This window comes from Lampris incognitus, chromosome 3, assembly GCF_029633865.1.
Source record: "Lampris incognitus isolate fLamInc1 chromosome 3, fLamInc1.hap2, whole genome shotgun sequence".
NCBI lineage: Eukaryota > Metazoa > Chordata > Actinopteri > Lampriformes > Lampridae > Lampris > Lampris incognitus.
In genome coordinates this window covers 69,220,021-69,241,734 of record NC_079213.1, presented here as the reverse complement: position 1 = coordinate 69,241,734, position 21,714 = coordinate 69,220,021, and the positions used below count along the sequence as shown (strand labels likewise).

Sequence of the window (21,714 nt, the reverse complement as noted above, 5' to 3'; positions counted from 1 at the left end):
TCAACAACATATCGCTCATATGGGATTGTGACCTGTGGTACTTTTTTTTAGAAGTGATTTCACCTGCCTCAATTCAATCAAGTGATGCCTATTTCATTTGTGTGAGAGTCTGTGTTTAATTCACAGCATTGAAATGTCATATGTAGGTACAGACAGGATAAACTCAGGTTGGGAAAGTTTACATTTTTTATTAAATATCTAGAAAGTGTGTTTGAGTTAAAACAACACATTAAGTCGATTACAGGAATCAGCATTTGTTTATTCCCACGTCTTTGATTTGGTGATTTTTTTTTTTTGGGAGGAGTATTGAATGAACATCAGCAAGGATGCAGAATGTGTTGCAAATTCCTGTTTCTGTAATACTGTATGAGATAAATATGGGAACAAAGCCTTAAGCAAGCATGATGCACAGGGCAGGGAGAGTCATGCTGTGTTGAGCTGTTTGTTTATGAGTGGGTTGTCTGTGCCTGCACTGTGGCATCATTTATACAGCGATATGGAGTTGGGAGAAGGGGAGGGAGGATGAGAAAAGAGTAAACCCTTGAGTAAATCCTACTCGGAGCATGAGTGTGTAATAATAGACCGATGGTAACAGATTTGGATGTTGAATTGTATACCAGAGCTTTGAAAATTTTCACCAACCTGGGGAGTTAAAATGTCTCCTACAAAAAAAAAGGTGCCTCTGTGTGATTATTTTTCCTTTGTGGCGGAGTCCTTACCCATCATTGCCACATTACTTGGACTTGGTCATCACAGAGTGAGTCATGATACATGTGTGGTCGGTCTTGTAATTGCATGGCTACGAAGGCTGAGTTGCATTCGTCTTTACTGCTTACCTCTTAGAGGCCTCGCTCTCTCTGATGATGTCACTGACTGGTTTCATTCAGTGCGTCTGGTACTGGTGGCATTGTGTCTGCAGCATAATGTCATCAGGGTCTGGTGAGGCAGCATTGGATGCAGGCTGGAAGAGTTGATGAAATCCACAGATGCAGAATAAGAGCGTCTTGGGCTTGTTTCGCACACATATGACAGAGAAATATCATTTGGTTGTTCATGGAGCTATAACGATGCAATAAGAAAAAATATTAGGAGAAGGAAGAAACGTTAGTGAAGCCTTCATATTTTCCTGTTTTCCCTCCTTATTTGTAACTGGTCTTAACCGTCGTGCTTTGCTGTTTGGTTCTTTGGAAATTAACTGGGTTGCTTACAAGACCCTGAAGATGTATAGGGTTAAGCTATTTCCATGAGTTTTACTGCGGCGTTCACTGCAAAATCTGCAATAAATATGTCAATTACTGCCGCTCAACAGCACTTGTTGAAATGGTTTCTCATTTGCATTGCAGCACACAAGAGGTGACTTTTTGTGTGGAATAGAGACATGCACCATAAATAGTTTACCCCAAATCATTCTTTATTTCTGTTATAACACTGGAATTACTTTGTACCAGCACAGCTATTACATTGTAGCAAATTTGTATTGCAGAAAGTTTTTTTTTAAAATAGGAAAATTAGGGTGACCAGGCATCCCCCTTTACGTTGTACCGCACAGCATTTTGACCCTTTGTCCCTCATCCCACACATTGAGGTAAAGCTGCACATTTTGAAACAGAATAAGTACACATTTTTACATTTTCCATGTCTATATTGATTTATTTTCTGTTGTTCAAGCATATTATATACTGCTGTTTATCGACTAGTGGGCAAGAGAGTAACTGCAGGCGAGAGTGTAAGATATGCCTCGATATGCATTGTATCAAAGTTCTATACCTTTTATTGTTGGTAACCAATGAAGACTGGACATTATAAATCTGCTCCATACAAAATCTTAGTGTTTGTCCTGCATTTGGACCGTTTGTATCTGGTCACCCTAAGCAGAGTAGACGTCTTGTTGGACTAAATCTTAAAACATTTTGGAATAAACTACGATCTTTCTCCTTTGTATCTCCTCCACCTCAGTGTTACATTGCCTCACTTCAACCTCTCCCCCAGAACCCTCTCTCTGCTCCATATGAATCACCAGCCATTTCGTACCTGTATACCCCCCCCCCCCCCGTCTCTGTCCTCCCGGCATCAGGTCCAAGGGGGCTCAGACATTCTTACTCTGCTTTCTTAGTCTGCTCACAGTGGAGTGGCTGTTGTGTGCAGCATGCAGGGAGGGCGTTGTTGAAATTCTTGGATGACTTACTCTTCAAACGTGGCCCTCCTGCGGCTGCAAGGAGGGAAATGCTCCCCCACCCTACTGCTCCCTCCATCCACTTTGATTGTTGCTCTGATGGTGTGTTTGTGAGTTTGTGTGTGTGTGTGTGTGTGTGTATGTGTGTGTGGTGGGGTGTTAAGGCTGCTGTTAGGCATAGTGTTTGGATGGTGAGAGACGTAGGAGACAGCCCAATAATGCATTTGCAACTAAGACTATAAGCTGAGTTACAGATCATTAGATGCTGTTGTTTTATCTTATCACGCACAGGTCATGCGATAAAATTACGTTATCCCCAGGTTTCTCAACCACATTTCTTACTCACACAGTTACTGGCCATCGCTGGTTACAAAGTGACCTATTTATCAGTTCCGCTGTGGAAGACAATGACCAACCCAGTGGCCTTCATTGTGAAGCATGGCCTTAACACCTCCTATATTAAACACTGGAAGTGCTTGGATATACAGATTAGCCGCTTATGTAAATCCAAGGGATTGTTTCCTATTGTTTTACAGAAAGGAAGGACAGGCACTTCCGCTGCAGGTGCACGAGAAGAAGCGAGACAGTAAAGAGAAATGAAAGTCGAACAATAGTTTCCATCAAATACTTTCTCTGCTTATGTAATGGTGACATGACCAATCCTGTCACATCGAAAAAGGTGCAAGTAACTGACTTCAAATAGAGAAAAGTACCTAGCTGCAATAAATGAGAACGTTTTACTTTAAAAGTAACCCCTATTTGTTGTTTGTTACTTACTCAAGGACCCTTTTAAGTGCCTCAAGCCAAGCATATAATCGACATTTCATTGAGGAGCTGGACTATGCAATTCAATTACATGCTCAAGTGCTCACGGCAGTGCAGACAGCATATACTTAACAGTGGAAATACCTTTTTTTTTCTTTAAAATTAGTTTTGTGATCTCACTTTTCACCATTTGCAATATTTTCATAGGTCTAAAGGCTGTATGTACCTTTTGAGTGTCGTTTGTAGGCTGTTGTTTGGGTTGTTTCAATACAGTCAGGAAGTTAGATGGAGTTATGAAGATAGGGGTTGAGTTACAGATTTCTCTCACAGCATGTCAAGTCAAGTACATTTTATTTGTATAGCCCAATATCACAAATTACAAATTTGCCTCAGGGGGCTTTACAGCAACACAACATCCTGTCCTTAGACCCTCTCATCGGATAAGGAACAATTCCCTAAAAAAACCCTTCAACAGGGAGAAAAAACAGGAAGAAACCACAGGGAGAGCAACAGAGGAGGGATCTCTCTCCCAAGACGGACAACGTGCAATGATGTTGTGTTTACACAATTTACAGAATACAACATTGAAAGAGGGTAACAGAATTATAAAATATATGAAGAATATGATGAGGAGGATGCCAAACAGTATCTAAACTCCACCGGAACAACCTGAGCCACGTGACCAGCATCACCATGTAGACAACAAAAAAAAAGAAGAAAGAAATTAGTCACATGTCTGAGTCAGAGAAGGATATAACATTTAAGCACGATAACAAAATTATCTGGATTTATAATGTATAAAAAGAAAATGTGATGAGGAGGATGCCAAGCAGTGTCCAGGTGGTGGCTACCATCACCATGAAGATCTGGGAGGAGGACCGACTGCACGTGCACACACGAGAGACTCACATCATACCATTCACACACAGAAGAACGGAAAAGAGAAGACATCATTCAGAGAGAGAGAAAAGACATCTGAGAGAAGAGAACAGTTTGCAATAGCTGATAATCTATACACTATAATCCCACCGGCAGAACAAAACTTGGTAAATTAATTGAGACAGAAACCGAGTCCAGGTTGTGAAGCACTCAAATTAAAGGCAACTAATTATAAGCGAAGGCAAAAAGATGAGTTTTAAGTTTGGATGTAAAGGACTTGTCAGACTCTGATTGTCCGACGGCAGCAGGCAGGATATTCCACAAGAATGGGGTTCGATAGGAAAAGTCCCTGCCACCAGCTGACTTCTTTTTAACTTTGGGTACACACAGGAGCCCTGTATTTTGAGAGCAGAGAGCTCGAGATGGAATGTAAGGTTTAAGGAGATCAGACAAGTAGGATGGGGCAAGCCCATTTAGCATTCTATAAGTCAGCAGAAGCACCTTGAAGTCTGATCTAACATGGATAGGAAGCCAATGAAGGGAGGTAAGAATTGGTGTGGTATGGTCAAAATTTCTAGTTTTAGTTAGGATACTAGCATTTCCATGAGTTTTACTGCAGCGTTCACTGCAAAATCTGCAATAAATATGTCAATTACTGCCGCTCAACAGCACTTGTTGAAATGGTTTCTCATTTGCATAGCATTCTGAACCATCTGAAGACTTTTAGTACTAGCGTGTGGCAGACCTGAAAACAGAAGATTAGTCTGGATAAATCAAGTCTGGATAAAACAAATGCATGTACGTGGTATTAGAGTCTCTGTGTCAGCCATGGACAGGAAAGACTGGATTTTAGCTATGTTACGTAAGTGAAAAAAGGCAGTCTTGGTGATTTCTTGAATGTCCACAGGGCTTTTAGCATAGCCTACTCCTTGCCTGATATTATTGTTGTTTTAGGTTGTTTGTGTTTGCTGACTGTTTCCTCTCATGTTTCCTGGCTGTTTTAGGTGAACAATGTGGAGGAAAGTCGCAGTACGCAAGACGCCCCAACCCTTCTCCTGTCAGAGAAGGCAGCAGGGCCGCTCAATGCCTCAGCCAACAGTGTCATCTCCTACCCCCCAGTCAAGGTGGACAGCAGCTCCATTAATGAGGACACCTACGACCACAATGAGTATGTAAATATCTCATTCTGTTCTGTGCCAGTGCAGAATATAGGGCAAGGATGTAGATATTACTTATCTTATGAGGTCACAAAGGGAAGCAGTGGTAATACAGTTATGGGACATACTTTTCATGCAATCCTTTGTAAAACATTTGCAACACTAACAATGAGGTCAGAGTCTTTTGCAACTCACCTCAGCAGCATCTGCAAGGAGTGAAAGATAAAGGAGTCAGGTGGGGTTCAGCAAAGTCCAGTATTAGATGGGGACTTGATAAAGGTATGATAAAATGTTGACATTTTATTTAGCTATTCGTTTATTAATGGGAACTTGAAGAGAGATCATAGCTTTGAATCTGAAAAGCTTACAATTTACAAGTAAAAAGCAGCTTGAAATTTTGCACAGGAAAACAAAAAGTATGCCCTATCTATCTATCTATCTATCTATCTATATGTCTGTGTATATACATTGAGCTAGCAGCTCAATGCTCAAACATCAATAGAAGGAAGCTACTGTCACAGTTTGAGATAGAGAGGCTCCAACAAGATGACTGCACAATTCAGTGCCCTAAATGGCCACCCAGTAGGCAGGAGATACATGTGGACACTCCAACCAGACAACTTTGTTTATCCCAGAAGGGCAATTCAGTGTGAGAATTGAATGCCAATGTGATCACATTGGCAGCTGATGAGTGCGTGATGCACAAAACAAGCTTGTACTGCTATGTATTAAAGTTGTTTTTTTCCTACATCAATCTTTATATATATATATATATATATATATATATATATATATACACTACCGTTCAAAAGTTTGGGGTCACCCAAACAATTTTGTGTTTTCCATGAAAAGTCACACTTATTCACCACCATATGTTGTGAAATGAATAGAAAATAGAGTCAAGACATTGACAAGGTTAGAAATAATGATTTGTATTTGAAATAAGATTTTTTTTACATCAAACTTTGCTTTCGTCAAAGAATCCTCCATTTGCAGCAATTACAGCATTGCAGACCTTTGGCATTCTAGCTGTTAATTTGTTGAGGTAATCTGGAGAAATTGCACCCCACGCTTCCAGAAGCAGCTCCCACAAGTTGGATTGGTTGGATGGGCACTTCTTGCGTACCATACGGTCAAGCTGCTCCCACAACAGCTCAATGGGGTTCAGATCTGGTGACTGCACTGGCCACTCCACTACCGATAGAATACCAGCTGCCTGCTTCTGCTCTAAATAGTTCTTGCACAATTTGGAGGTGTGTTTAGGGTCATTGTCCTGTTGTAGGATGAAATTGGCTCCAATCAAGCGCTGTCCACTGGGTATGGCATGGCGTTGCAAAATGGAGTGATAGCCTTCCTTATTCAGAATCCCTTTTACCCTGTACAAATCACCCACCTTACCAGCACCAAAGCAACCCCAGACCATCACATTACCTCCACCATGCTTAACAGATGGCGTCAGGCATTCTTCCAGCATCTTTTCATTTGTTCTGCGTCTCACAAACGTTCTTCTTTGTGATCCAAACACCTCAAACTTGGATTCATCCGTCCACAACACTTTTTTCCAGTCTTCCTCTGTCCAATGTCTGTGTTCTTTTGCCCATCTTAATCTTTTTCTTTTATTGGTCAGTCTCAGATATGGCTTTTTCTTTGCCACTCTGCCCTGAAGCCCAGAATCCCACAGCCGCCTCTTCACTGTAGATGTTGACACTGGTGTTTTGCGGGTACTATTTAATGAAGATGCCAGTTGGGGACCTGTGAGGCATCTGTTTCTCAAACTAGAGACTCTAATGTACTTATCTTCTTGCTCAGTTGTGCAACGCGGCCTCCCACTTCTTTTTCTACTCTGGTTAGAGCCTGTTTGTGCTGTCCTCTGAAGGGAGTAGTACACACCGGTGTAGGAAATCTTCAATTTCTTAGCAATTTCTCGCATGGAATAGCCTTCATTTCTAAGAACAAGAATAGACTGTCGAGTTTCAGATGAAAGTTCTCTTTTTCTGGCCATTTTGAGCGTTTAATTGACCCCACAAAGGTGATGCTCCAGAAACTCAATCTGCTCAAAGGAAGGTCAGTTTTGTAGCTTCTGTAATGAGCTAAACTGTTTTCAGATGTGTGAACATGATTGCACAAGGGTTTTCTAATCATCAATTAGCCTTCTGAGCCAATGAGCAAACACATTGTACCATTAGAACACTGGAGTGATAGTTGCTTGAAATGGGCCTCTATACACCTATGTAGATATTGCACCAAAAACCAGACATTTGCAGCTAGAATAGTCATTTACCACATTAGCAATGTATAGAGTGTATTTCTTTAAAGTTAAGACTAGTTTAAAGTTATCTTCATTGAAAAGTACAGTGCTTTTCCTTCAAAAATATGGACATTTCAATGTGATCCCAAACTTTTGAACGGTAGTGTATATATATGCACATACATACATTCTCCAGTTCCCTTCGTGGGCTCCATACTGAGTAAAAAAATCCTAATAATTTTCTTCACCCTAAAAAATATTTTTCTTAAGCGTGATTTCGAATCTTGGCTTCAGGAACTCCAAAAGCAGCCCTGTCTTTATTTTTGTTTTGTTTTGTTTTTTACTTTCATTCCGTATTTCTTTCATTACTATAACCCTGCTAAGGAGATGAAAAATGTATTCTCCAGCTGAACCATAGCTGAGGAAGTTGGAGCAGTAGTTTTCTCCTGTAGAGTCCAGTTAGAGGAAGGAAGCGAGTAACTACATCACCATATATGGCCTCACCTAAAAACACATGTACCTGCGTGCGACCTTTGACTTCATGTTCAATGTAACTTTCTTTTTTATCTTTTCTCATGTTCAGTGGTCACTTTGACAGAGTGGTAGAGGGGGATGTTTGCGTAACCTGTTGGATTGGCTCAAGGCTTACAATGAATTCTCAAGCACTTTGTTTTTGTTTGCTTTATAAACCTCGAGGGAAGTATGTCCCACAAGAGCTCTGTCAAGTACATTGCACTTTAACAGCACCTTTATTGTTGTTGACCAACATAGTGACACAGTCTGTCTGATTTATCATCCTATCAGTTGAACACAATAAATGTGAATATTTTACTTTGAAGCTGAGAAGGAAGTAGAACAGATCATGGATTAGTTTTTCTCACCCTGATCGACAACAAGGCTTTCAATAAAGCAGAGAAACGTTTGCAGAGGGAGGCTTGTGACGTGTTCTCTAAACACAACGTGCTCTTTTTGTGGTCGTTTGCTGTATTACCTTTGCCAATGCTTTGGATTCCACAACAAATCCCTGTGAACCTTCAAAATGAAAATGTCTTTCCTCCCTTCTTTATGAAGGAAATATATTTCTCTCTTCTGTACCTCTCATGTCAATAGGCCAGGGCCAGTGATTTGAGACGCAATGTTTACCAAATTGCAGGATGGAAGCCAAAGTGTTGATCCACACTCAAAAGGTTTTTGCTTTTGGCACACAGCGTGTAACAAAGCCATGTCTAAAAATGCTCAAGTCATTAGCTCAAATTGTACTAGACAATTCCTAATGTCCCCAATGTTGTTTGTTGGTAAATCTATTATGTTATTCACTTATCTAATTGTTGCGTAACCTGTCTAGGATAATACAAATAATCCAGCACGTAACAACTTTGCTTTGTTTCCAGAATTACCTTTAATTGTTTTGTGTTGACATAAAATTCCAGTCTTAGATTAAAAGAAAGATTTGTCGTACGCCATAATGGACATGAACTCAACATGCGTTTGTCTTGCCAGAATTTCAAAGTCAGAACCAGAATGACTTTGCCACGTACAGTATATTTACTGCAGTTTGTCTTGGTAGGAACAGTCCAGAGACATTTTAACAGTAAGACAGTACATAATGACACACATGATAACAAGGACAACAGGACGTCACATAAAGGACACAGGGTATGCTGACACAAAAGACAGTCAGCACGCATGAGTCTAGAAAATATCTATTTTACTTAAACTGTCCCGTCTATTCACTCAGCTCAGGACACAAGATGGGTGAAGATGTGATACCTTAACAGCCAATGTAATGTGATGTCATGTGATGTAATTTCAACCCAACACTTCATCATCTTAATGCACAAGCTAGACTATTACAACTTTAACCAAAGACAAGCTACTAAGTGGAGTCAACTAGTACAGGATGTGATTTTCTGCATACTCATGGCCCTTAATGGCATATGGTTCAATTCATATATGACATAGAGAACTTTCAATTCATTTTGGTTGACTTAAATTTTGAAAAAAAATCTTTTTAAAACCGAATTTTGTGCTGGGCCCATGAACAGTATATTTCCACTGTGTTCCCACAGCCCTTCTCCTCTATTAATAAATGTAGTGCACAGCATTTTAGCAACTGCAGCTTATACCCCATGACTTCTGGTGCTGTGCTTCAGATACTCAGAGAGGCCCACCAGTCGTCCCTTGGAGATGCTTTCTCACGGTGAGGGAACCAGCTCCAGCCCATCAGAAGAAGCAGGGGGAGTCCGCAAGCCCTCAGCCAACAGAGGAAAGAGGCGCAGGCGCAACCCAGAGCTGGATGAATCTCAATATGAGACAGAGTACACCACAGGAGGCGAGACGGGCAATGAACTTGACCCAGACGAGTGGGAGAGGTGAGCGTTGGGTCGACACCACTTTTGTATGTTGCCCATTTTTACAGTATGTAAAATGGGGTATAATGTTCGTTAGCCAAGGAAAAGGCATGCAGTATACCAAATAGCTCCTCCAGGCCAGTGCTGGATATTTCTTATATGAATACATACTGTATGTTCAGTTCAGTAACATTGCACAGATAAGTGACTGGATTTAATATATGTTAGCTCGTAGTATGCATGAATGAATGAGCAAATAATGAGCAAACTCACAGCCAGCTTTAAGACTCAGATATTCAATGGCCTGCATACACACACACACACACACACACACACACACACACACACACACACACACACACACACACACACACACACACACGCACATGCACATGCACACTCACACGGACACACATGCACAAACACACAGTCACTCAACACACATACATGACCTGGCTGACATCCACAGCCACAGGTAGAGAAGTGTGTGTGGGCTTTGCTTTGTCCAGTAGAGTCACTAATCCCCTGAGGCATGCCATTCCACATGGGTTTGTTCTCATTAATAATGAGAGAACTGGGACAAAGGTTTAAGGCATTACACTCACAGTAGTTAATGAAAAAACAGCTGTACTCACCTTTCGATGGTCCCTCCCCGACTCCCTTGAGCATCCTGAGGGAGAAATTTGGAATTTGAACACACTATTGTCTTGCTCACGCAAAGCAGCGCTTACAACCTCATTAGCCTTTGCACATGGTCTTTGTGGTTCAGTAGTAAACCTGATGTGATGATGACCGAAGTCTGCAGGGTGTCATTTTCTTGTCTGGGGGGACATGGAGAAAACTTGCAAAGTTTTCAGAGTCTGGTGACCAACACAATTCTCTGACCCTACTATCTCTCTCTCTCTCTCTCTCTCTCTCTCTCTCTCTCTCTCTCTCTCTCTCTCTCTCTCTCTCTCTCTCTCTCTCTCTCTCTCTCTCTCTCTCTCTCTCTCTCTCTCTCTCTCTCTCTCTCTCTCTCTCTCTCTCTCTCTCTCTCTCTCTCTCTCTCCCTCTGCCCCTCAATCTCTCCCTCTCTCCTTCTAGTGTCTATCCCGAGATAACATCTGATGCTCAACGCCAGGAGTATAAAAGGGAGTTTGACATAGAACTGAGGGAGTACAAGCACCTCTGTGCTGAGATGGATGATATCAACGATCAGCTGAACAAACTCAGCCGACAGCTGGACTCACTGGACACCAACTCTGCCAAATACCAGGCAAGATATAGTACTCGTCTGCCATTCACAAACAGATAAGATGAGCCAAGTGACACAGTAAACTACTGCCCATTTTCCCCCAATTAAATTCAAACGCTAAATCAGAGCCTTAGTTTCCCTTTCCTTTTTAAAAGTGAAACCATACTGTTGAAGAAAAGACAATAATTGTTCTTTCCGACTCGTTATTTCCCAGGTTGTGGCAGAGGAATATAATCATCTGAAAGACGTAAAGCGGGTGAGAACACATTTGTTATGCTACAATTCTTCAATTGTATTAGCATCCACACGAACAGCGGTTCTTATTCGTTTGTCATGGTGCTATGTTTTTTTTACATGGAGCTACAGTTATCGCTGAGTGCTCCCATCTGACCTCTCCCTTAACCAGCGGTCTCCAGTCCTGTCTCCTCAAGAGCCGTGTGCATGCAGGTTTTCACTCCAGTCAGAGTTCATTTCACAAATTAATTACTGGTTTATTACTGCAAACCAAATGAACTCTGCTGATGTTGTGTTGTGTTGGCATGAAACCCTGCGCACATGTGACTCTTAATGGCACATGGTTGGACACCACCTCCCTAGACCAAAATCTACAGTGGACTTCCTGATAATCTTTAAAGGCAAAACAAAAAAAACCCCTAAATGATGAGCTGAGTTAGGACACTTTGGAGTTATTATATGGCTGATCTGTGCCTTCTCTGCTCTTCAGACGCCAGACTACCAGTTTAAAAAGCAGGAGTGTCGCAGGCTGAGACACAAGCTGTTCCACATCAAACGCATGGTCAAGGACTACGACAAGCACCACCCATAAACCCACTGGGCCCTTATAATGCCACTCACTCTCAACTCTGTGGTCTAAACAACACATGTGCAGGCTAACTCCTGGATTATATAATTCAAATGCTAAGACTGTACTCCAAAGTGCAACAAAGACTATAACAGATGCTTAGACCAAAGTTGCTGATGCAGCTCTTGCACTCACCGAATAGACACACACACACACACACACACACACACACACACACACACACACACACACACACACACACACACACACACACGCACACACTACTTGGTTATAATTCAGACTTTCTTTATCTCTGATCAGTTAAAATGCTATGTCCAGCTGTATATGACTACGTATTCCATGATCCAGGAGAAAAAGAGGAGTGGCAAAGAATGCATTGACCGTCGTCACCTATAGCTGTCTTCATATTAGCGACACTGCCATTTTTCTGAAGGGGTCCGCGTGTTATCATGTGCTGCGTGCTGCCAGTTGTCTGGCCCATGAGGTGTGGTTGAAGAAAGGTTGTTTGAAAGTCATCTCACCTTCAGTCACCTGTAATAACTGCTTAGGTGCTCTGTGTTTCTACTTGTATTTGCTCTCTAGATAGACTTTTTTTGATTTTTCTCCTTAGATACGGGCTGATAATAGCGTTGTACAGACAAAAAAATGGGCGAGACAGATGGTTGGGTTTGACTGCGTGCAAACCCAGAGGTTGCTTTTGGCAGTATCTCAGTCCCACATTAACTTTTGTCCACTCACCTGTGTTCATAACTCAGTACTAACTCAATATACGTTGCTCATTATTAGTATTCAGATATTTGAGTCACCAATTTATGCCAGGCTTTTTGTACTACATGCATTTTTGTCTTTTGTTCTGTTTTTTTTTTCTTCAAATCAAGTTTTTTTTTTTATCACTGTTGCAGTTTAACCAAAAAAGTCATAAAGCCACTGAGGTATGGATTACCATTGTTGTCTATATGTTTGATGAAGTCAGTGCCTGAGCTAGGTGTCATGGCTGTAGTTTGGGATGAAATAGGGTTTAATTTTTGCATTATGTAGCAAGACATCCAGAGGAACAAAAGCTATGCCAGTTGTCTACTTAGTTCTTAGGTTTCTGTCCGAGTGTTGAAAGTGATATTATTTGTTATTTGTACAGGCTAAAGACCAGCAGTGATTCCTTCAACAATCTCAATTCAGTGGTCCTTCACAAAACACTGAAGCTAAAAACAACTGGAAAGTACCCAAACAGTTTTAAGATAATGTCTCCTGTGTGATTCCAGCAAAACAGGAAACGTTTCTGTTTGTGTCTCACTGTTTTTGAGAAGAACTTCACTTTTTGTTATTTTTTTTCCTGTGATGAAAATAATCACTTTGCTGATTTCATGTTTGTAAATATGTTTATTAATCCACTCCATGTGCAAAGTGTTATCATCTATCAGTTAGTTTTTAGAAAATTATTTACACATTTGTTTGATTTGTTACACATTTGTATTTTTATGAAGAACCGATGAGTCTACAAAGAACTTTGTTGTCATTTTACAAACAATTTGCGAGCCATCTATTTTTATATGAAATGTATTTTCTTCGATGCTATTGTAAAAGACAACATTTTGGTAACTGAAAACTTCCTAAAGGTATGGTGTTTTTAAGGTTATTGATATTCAATGAGTATTAAAAAAATTCTAATTCTCTTGTAATGTTCCCATTGAGTTTGGCTTGGTTTTCCTCATTTTGGCCTCAGGCGTTCATTTAAAATCAGTGTGCGGTTAATGTTTATCACCAGCAGAGGGCGACGGAGGGCTGAAATACGCCGCCTGGTTTCTTCTTCGCAAGCTCAGTCAAAGTAAAAGTCCAAGTAAGACGTTACTACCCCCTGTTGGTGAATTGCCTTTAAAACCTTTGCTAGAATTATCATAAAACGCTCTTTAAAAGTAATAGTGTACGTTACTCTGTACAAATTATAATTTGCAGTTGTCTTATTTATCCTCCACCCATCCATCACCTAAAACCTTTTCATCTGGTTCAGTCACAGGGGGCTAGAGTCTATCCCACCATGTGCTGGGTGAAATGCAGGAAGACAACCTGGACAAGTACATCTCAGGGCCCACACACCATTCACATCCATGGGCAATTTGAAGACTACAGTTCACCTGACATGCACGTTTTTGGACTGTAGGAAGAAAGCCATGCAAACACAGGGAGGACATCCAAGCTTTGCACAGAGGAGCTGGAATTGAACCCAGGACCTTCTTGCTATGAGGCAACAGTGCTTAAGATGAAGCCCCCCTTGCTGCCCTCCATTTGCAGTATTTTGTATAAAAAGCTTACCTGTGATTTAAATGTTGTGTTGCTATGTTTTGTCCAGTTAATGGGACTAGACACTAGTTAAACATGGCACACCTGTCATTTGCAATCACAAAGTTATAGAAGTGTCTCCTGTTTTTGGTTTATTTTGGAAAATACAAACCTATAGGTACGCACTTCATGTGAGCAATGTCAATAGCTATGTCAGTTTGGAATCACTGGTATTAATACAAAACCTTTTGTGCACATGTATTTATAAATTACCCTGAGATGGAGGAAATTCGACCAAAGAAGGAGTGTGCGTACTTTATTCCTAGCAATGCAAAAATAACCAAAGACAGCAATATGAAGTTTCTTTACATTTTGGTTTGACATGGCAATAGAAACGTGATTGTTTTCAATGTAAAAGTAAACAGTCAAATCACAATGGTCAAACTCCCACCAAAGATAACTGTGACTGAAGGACTGCCAGAGATGATGGACTTGTTTGAAAAACACCCGCAACCGTCGTCAATGGTTTTTTTTAAGAGTATGATATGAGAGGGAATACAAAAATATACCAAAAAAAAAAAAAAAAAAAAAAAATCAACTCCACACAATCTTGTGCTTTCAAGTAAGTAATTTGGCAGGACACATATTTGTCACACTGAGCCACAGTCCATGACAACAGTACTCATAGTATAAGCTTAATTTACCTTTTACCATTCACAGCAGTACCAGCGAAGAGCCTGACATTTATACCTTAAATGTTCGAGTACCTTTAATCTTTTGGACAATTGCCACAGTCTGCAAAGAACCTCTCTGTTCATTAAGCACATTAGTTTACAGAGTATGAGACAACAACAGATGTTTGATGAGAGAAGCAAAATAATTACCTTTCCCCCTGCATGTTCAGAGGAGACAGTGGAAAAAACAATGTTTAGGGGGGGAATAAACAGTGGCCATTGACTTTAACCTAAACCATAAACTATGTCAACTTTTTGAGTGTCATCTTCAATCAAGCAAATGTCAAGCACTATATTTCAAGCCATTTTCTTTCTCAAATGTAGGTTTGGCATCAGCAACTGATGCTGATGATGACTTTGGTGATGATGATGATGCCTTGATCCCTTATTTATACATCCTCATTAGCGCATGAACAGCTCGCTATACAATCTTTGTCTTTGACTTATAAAACATGAGGTAATAATGTAAGACAGGGATGTGACTGTTGAACCAGGGTGTGTGTGAGAGGCCATTGTATTAGACATTTTACCCCCACTTTCTTTCTGCCAGATTATTTGCGCACTGACAACTTGCAGTATACATAAAGTTTTACTTTGCATTATAGGGCATTCCTGGACCTGTCTGCACAGAAAATGTGTGGGCTAAACAACAGATTCCAAGTTGGGACAATTAACATGTTTGAGGATGATGAGATGGCATCATAGAGAATCTAGTAGAGGGAATAGAGAGAATACACAGAGCCTGGCCTCCAACGAAGTCACATGAGGGGTGCTGCGGGAAGAGGTAGTATAGGCACATGGCCTTGCATTATAGTCCTAGTATCAAAGTCCTGTTTTCTGTCTTCATTGAGACAGGAAGAGATCAGACAGAGGTCGGACAAAGACTAAGAAGTGCTGTGAACACATATAAACACAAAATTGCTCTATTGCCATCATTTCATAGCTTTCATTCAGAGCCAATCACCACGGGAAGTGTCAACCGGACGTCCTCAAGGATGTTATTTGGCTATGTGTAGAGAAAAAACTGTCCTATATGCCAACAAGGGGGCTTTTGAACCTGTAAAAAATTGAGTACATGTTTTCTTGTATTCATGCAAATAACATTTCTGTCTTAATCAAATCTTTTTTGAGGGAATGTGTCTTCCCTGTCTGATCCCTCTCCATCTTACTGTAGCACTCGGTGAGGGCTTACTGCCCCGGTGCATAGGGCCAGCTGATCGAGCTCCCCGATAGCTGCATGTCTCGGATCAACGTCTCAATGGGCGTCTTGCCAACCAGCCGCATGAAGAAGAGCTGTGAGATGAGGTTGGCCGGCACAGCGCGCAGGGCAGGCAGGCGAAGCAGTAAGCGGCCGAAGCGCTGAGGCTGGTTGGAGTACTGCAACCTCTCATACTCTGTCAGGGCCACCTGGGCCTTCTCCTGCAGAGACTCCACATGTGCCGGGTCAGTCAGACCACAGGCATCTGCAGGGCAAACAACCAGGGAATGCATTACAGGGTCAGATTGGACTAGCTTTTGTAACTAGATCTGTATCTGGTTGTTTTGTTGCGCTTTTCTGTTTTGTTTTGTTCTGTTTTTTTAAGCAAATCCCAGATGAAAAGGTCACGGTTGGCTGGCAATGTGAATAATCAGTTCCTCTGTTCCTGTGTAACTTAACTCGTCATTGTCTTGATGCATGCTCAATAGTCCAGTTAAGAAAATCAAAGAAGGTTGAATCAGTTCATCTGGCTACAATGTTTATTGACAGATATTTAACACGTTAAAATATGACATGTTAACACGTTAAGTTTCGACGTGTTAACACGTAAATTTTCGACGTGTTAAATATCTGTCAATAAACATTGTATCCAGATGAACTGATTCAAGCTTCTTTGATTAACTCATCATTAATAATTCTAGGGTTAGGATAATTTCTAATATTGTTGGTTCCTGCATATTACATTTGTCTGATAGCTCTACATGTCAAACACTTTTATGAATTTTATGCTTTTCGTTATCTATGGAGATGCTTGGGTGTTTTTTTTTTTTACAATGGCTCTACGGGTTAATTAAAGCTTAAAAATATGTATAAAGCTAGTTGTACCATATGTAAACTGTTGGCTGTACCATACATACAAAGCTAGTAGTACCAGTAGGAACTTAGTTAAACTATATGTATGAATTTAGTTCAATCATATGAACAAAGTCAGTGGTCGTCACTTGCTAATCCTGGTGTGAAGGGTGAAGATCAAGAGGTTGCTGGACTCACCAGGTGAAAAAAGGGCAATGGCTTTGAGGCAGCTGTACTCTGCTGAGTCCATTTGCAGTCTGGTCAGCTTGTCAACCTGATCCTGAAACACCCTGACCTGGTCCATGAAGGATACCACTCGCTCTGCAGACATGGGAGAGGAGTGGAAACCAGCTGCTGCCAGCAAGGGAGCCATGTGGAGGGGCAGGGCAGACTGCGCTGCATTGAGAATGAACAACTCACTCCAGCTCAGCCGCAACAATGCAACCTGCAGACACAACCAGCAAATCACCAAAGAGACTTGAAAATGAACAAAGTTATGAAAAGTAGGGTATATGTAAGGCTTCCAAGCTGAAGGTGAGGCACAACATTGAAGGGTCACTGAATGAATGTCCGTTAGTTTCTCTTGTTTTGTAGCGACCACTAGTGCAAGAAAGACATTAGCTATATATTGATTGAATGCTCATGGGCTAACCTGCTCTGAGACAGGCAACTCTGGGAAGTATGGGATGTTTCTAGCCCACTCGATGGTACTAAAGAGGAGCCGGGCTGCCAGCTCGCAGATGTTATCAATACCCATGACGGCGGCACCACTGGCGGAGGCTTGCATCTGCGTCTGGCTGTATTGGGCCCCATAGCGACTGCTGGAGTAGGGCTCAGCACGGAGAAGCTGGGAGATGAGCTCTGAAACTGGCTGGCCATTGAAATAGTCGCCTCCGATGTGGCCTGGCGCTGCTCCGCCAACCCCACCACCTGCCAGGGTGGTGGGACTGATACCTGAGTGAGTTGGGGGAATGCGGCCACGCTGGACAGCTGTGGGCAAAGAGATAAAACAGAGAAAATGATATAATGTACTGTGTAGGACAGATGGGAATACTATGTTTACAGGTTGTTGCGTTGCTGTAAAGCCCCTTGAGGCAAATTTGTAATTTGTGATATTGGGCTATACAAATAAAATTGACTTGACTTGACAAAATAGATGTAGCAGTTACTAAGCCTCACTGTCTAGATTGCTTCCTGTACTAAATTTTGGATACATCTTACTCCTACTAGAGGAATGAGTAAAAAAAATAAAAATAAAAATAAAAAACAACGCCAGATAGATGTGAAGTAGGAGGAAATGGAAACGGATGATCCGCTGTGGTGACCCCTAATGGGAGCAGTCGAAAGTAGTAGTAGTAGTAGTAGTAGTAGTAGTAGTAGTGTTAGTAGTAGTAGTAGTAGTGTTGGTAGTAGTAGTAGATTCAAAGTAGGAGGATGTTTACAGTACTGTGGTTTCCTCTGGTGTATCTGTAGGATGAAAAGATTCTGACAGCTCACTGGACCATTGAAGCCAAATGTCTCATTTATCAATCGTTGGTATGTACAAATTTGTTCTTAAGTAAGGCATTCACGACTACAGTAGTAGTAGTCAACTACTCCCAAAAGCAGTCGGGTTAACCGCGGAAGATATAATTTACCCAATAACAACGATCAATTCTCGTCACAAATAGGTCTCAAATACAACGAATAAAGGTTTAATTAATGTAGGCGGGACCAACCCGGGGGTATATGAAATATCAGAGTCCTCGATTGGCTCTCAGAGGCTGTTTGCAAATGAGCCGTAATCTGATTGGGTTATAAACCCCCAATATGCCTGTCTAGGTGGCGCGTTTGAAAGCAGTCGTTTCGGTTTAACTAGTGACCGTGTTAAAGCAACATTATGCAACTTTTTTTTACCTTAAAATAACAGCTTCAAAATCATTTTGATGCTACACTGACTTGTGATAGGTAGAACGGCGCCTCTTTCATTCCCAAACCGCGACCCAAACGCCTGTTCTTGCGCTATGCAATTTGGGTTGAGTGGGTACGATCTCCGGCGAGCGTTTTTTTTTCCTAGGATGGCGAAGTCAGTGTATCGTCAAGATGATTTTGAAACCATTTTAAGGTTAAAAAAAAAGTTGTACAATGATGCTTTAATTGGTGACTGACAACTGAGTACGTCCGTGGCTGTCGTGGTGACGGCGGCTGTTGAAAAGCCTAAAAGCCTTAAATTATCTTAAATTGAATGTTCAATGCGGTATCTATTCATCTGGTCCTTGTTAAACGGTGTCGCCAACAAGAACCATTCACATTACTTGAATTTACTTCCAATGTGTGAAGTAATACTTGGGGTAGTATTAGTAGATGATCAATGACCACACCGGGTTATAGTGGTGTAACCATAATAACAGTCCGGGTAGTACATAACACCTAGTGTAGTTCCAGTGGATATACATAGCGTTATATCAGCTACGATGTGGGGAAAAACAGTTTAGCCGAGCATCTAGCCTAGCGTCTAATGAGGAATTTTACATTATAACGCTAGATGTTAAATGGTTGAATATGAGTCACTTCCCGACTGAGGACAACGGTGTGAAATACAGCTGCACCGCCAGCTGCGCTTTGTTTCTCACATTATAAGAAACGTTACGAGAGGCGAATAATGGGGTCGGCTATTAACATGGGCACGCGGAGCAATTCAGTAAAAACCTTTTTAATATTTTTTTATAAAACATTAATATAAAATATAGCCTAGTGGTGGACTAACTGAACAATTTGATTTTAATAATAAATAATCTCAAAATACACCAACGTTTTTGACAGCGACCCGGCGCCGTGTGCTGGCCCCCCTCCCCCTCCCTCTGATCTGCCCGCGAGCGCAGCATTGGAGGTAGTAGAAACGCAGCATAGCTAACTAGCTTCCCTGTTTGCTTTAGAGATAGGCTAAAGAGATAGATCTCTTTTGTTTTAGAGATTTGCTTTAGAGATAGACTTGCTTTAGAGATACTTTTGTTTCTGCCAAAGTAGGTTGTCTAATATTCGCCTCTTTTCAGCTGTCTTGGACAAACGAATAAGTATTTATCCCACGAAAGGACGAAGTTGTATGCTCTCGCTGCTGCGAAAATGTCGTGTGTCGAACTTCCGAGTGAACACGTCATTTTGAAACAAGGCACAAGAAAACCTTAAACGCTAAGGCTGATAAAGCTGATAAGGCTGATAAAGCTGATAAAGCTGAGTCAGTCCAGAGGGCAGCGGCCCAGTATGGGAAGCGACGCAGCGTGTTTACAACCCGATGTCCCGCCAAAAACCAAGCTACAAAAGCCAGCTATAAAGTCTCCCAGTACGTTACACTAAAACGACCAAGGCCGGCATTTTGGCGGTTTTGGATTTTCAAAGTTTAATAACTTTACGAAAAAAAAGCTACAGACCTGCCGTTCCGTGAATGCTCCTTAAGTTGCACATCTTTGCACTGTTCTGTTTCCAGGGCAGTTCTATTGCCAGGTGACTGACTGTGTTCTTTGGCGCCATCTCCTGGCGACTAGTAACCGCAAATACGTTCGCGAATCTGTCCTTGTTTAATGACGTCATCAGTAGGCATCCGCCGTTGTTTTACTTCGGAAAGCGTGCTGCTCCTCGTGTTTTACAAATTTTTCGAATTTAAACTGGTCTTTGGAGGCATTGTTGTTTTACCCTACTCCATCTGACTTCAGTAAGAGAGTGATCTTGAGCCCTCTTGTCAGCATGGTCATTTTGGAGAGGAGTTTAATCCGACTGTCCACTCCAGCAAGGCGCCAGGGGTAGAGGACAGGATATACATTAAAATGAGTTTTAGATCAGTTGCAAAAAAAAAAGTTATGATAAAAGCTACCGGAAACGACAATGAGCCGTAAAAAAACCGTTCGTAATTTGCGCGTCATGTCACTATGTACGACTTGTGCTGGTCCCATCCTTTCCTTTAGTCCATGGGCCAGAGCCCAAAATTTCCTATTTCGGTACACTCAAGGTGGCAAAACTTACTTATAATTTTTGAAAGGATCCATGTCTGTAGATGATATTTTGGTATGATAACCATTCCTGAGTGGCAGCTGTATCACAGTTATCAGCTCATGAAGTTAACCACCCCCTAAAGTAAATTGCATTTTAGACGCTGGTGCATATCCTGGTTTAGCCTCATGGTCAGGACATTTTTCAATGTTCTATAATATTGTCTTTGTATCATTTTAAAGGGGACCTTCTTAGCTTTCATTCAAGCCCTGTTGTGGATATTTCTCACAAATATAGAGGTCACTTGAGCTCTTCAACCCGTCAATAACACACATCTTTCTGCAATGTTCGCCTAAACTATATACTTTCTTTTAGCCCTGTGGCATCTAGAAATATCGGGGACACAAAACACAAAAACTGGAATACTCACAGGACTGTAAAGATTCAGGAAATGTATAATATACCCATACTATTTCATTGTGTGAGGTGATTGTGAACCTTAAATTAGAAGGGCATTATTACTAAGAAACTAACTAGACCAAAGCCAGTTAGTCCATGGGTCAGACCAGATATCGATATCACCCAAGGTGACACAACTTAACTGGTGCCATTTTATTTGGTACACTAACAGAAGTAAAATAATACATGATAACCTTTCCAAATGAGCAGCTATTTCATTTTTCTTTCAGGAAACCTGTTTCTGTGCCTCTCACGATTGTGTATGTAATGTCCGTAGACGCCTTGTCTTACTGACATAAGAATAATTCAAGAACGAGCCGACTTCGTAGGTTCTTAACTGTGTAGCTTTTACCAGCGTTCATCCGAGTTACAACCTTCATAACATGCGCTTCTCACTTCCTGTATACGTCACACGCACTGCACGTACATCCGTGAGTAGGTCAAGTTAAACACGTGACCTTTCATTCATTACATCTCCCCCTCTAAGATTATTTTCTAAACATTTCTCTGAACATTTACTGCCAACAATTTTAACCTGTATATCACCCCCCTTTTCACAAAAATTAAAAATCTCCCACAGTACACAAGTCCATACGCCTCACAA

The 21,714-nt window shown here is 41.3% G+C and overlaps 2 protein-coding genes across 2 annotated transcripts in view; one reads left to right on the top strand and one right to left on the bottom strand.

The window, feature by feature from the left end:
• Positions 1–13,874, top strand: part of LOC130110152 (occludin-like) — a 29,023-nt gene extending 15,149 nt beyond the window's left edge. Inside the window, exons 5-9 of the mRNA XM_056277146.1 lie at positions 4,822–4,985; positions 9,376–9,594; positions 10,657–10,828; positions 11,022–11,063; positions 11,532–13,874. Coding sequence (XP_056133121.1) covers positions 4,822–4,985; positions 9,376–9,594; positions 10,657–10,828; positions 11,022–11,063; positions 11,532–11,633 — 699 coding nt within the window. The 3' untranslated portion in view covers positions 11,634–13,874. The remainder of the gene's footprint in view (positions 1–4,821; positions 4,986–9,375; positions 9,595–10,656; positions 10,829–11,021; positions 11,064–11,531) is intronic.
• Positions 13,875–14,056: 182 nt separating this feature from the next.
• Positions 14,057–21,714, bottom strand: part of nr2f6b (nuclear receptor subfamily 2, group F, member 6b) — a 32,636-nt gene continuing 24,978 nt past the window's right edge. Inside the window, exons 4-6 of the mRNA XM_056276037.1 lie at positions 17,341–17,678; positions 16,887–17,133; positions 14,057–16,101 (exon numbers count right to left, since the gene is read on the bottom strand). Of these exons, the coding sequence (XP_056132012.1) occupies positions 15,827–16,101; positions 16,887–17,133; positions 17,341–17,678 (860 nt within the window). The 3' untranslated portion in view covers positions 14,057–15,826. The remainder of the gene's footprint in view (positions 16,102–16,886; positions 17,134–17,340; positions 17,679–21,714) is intronic.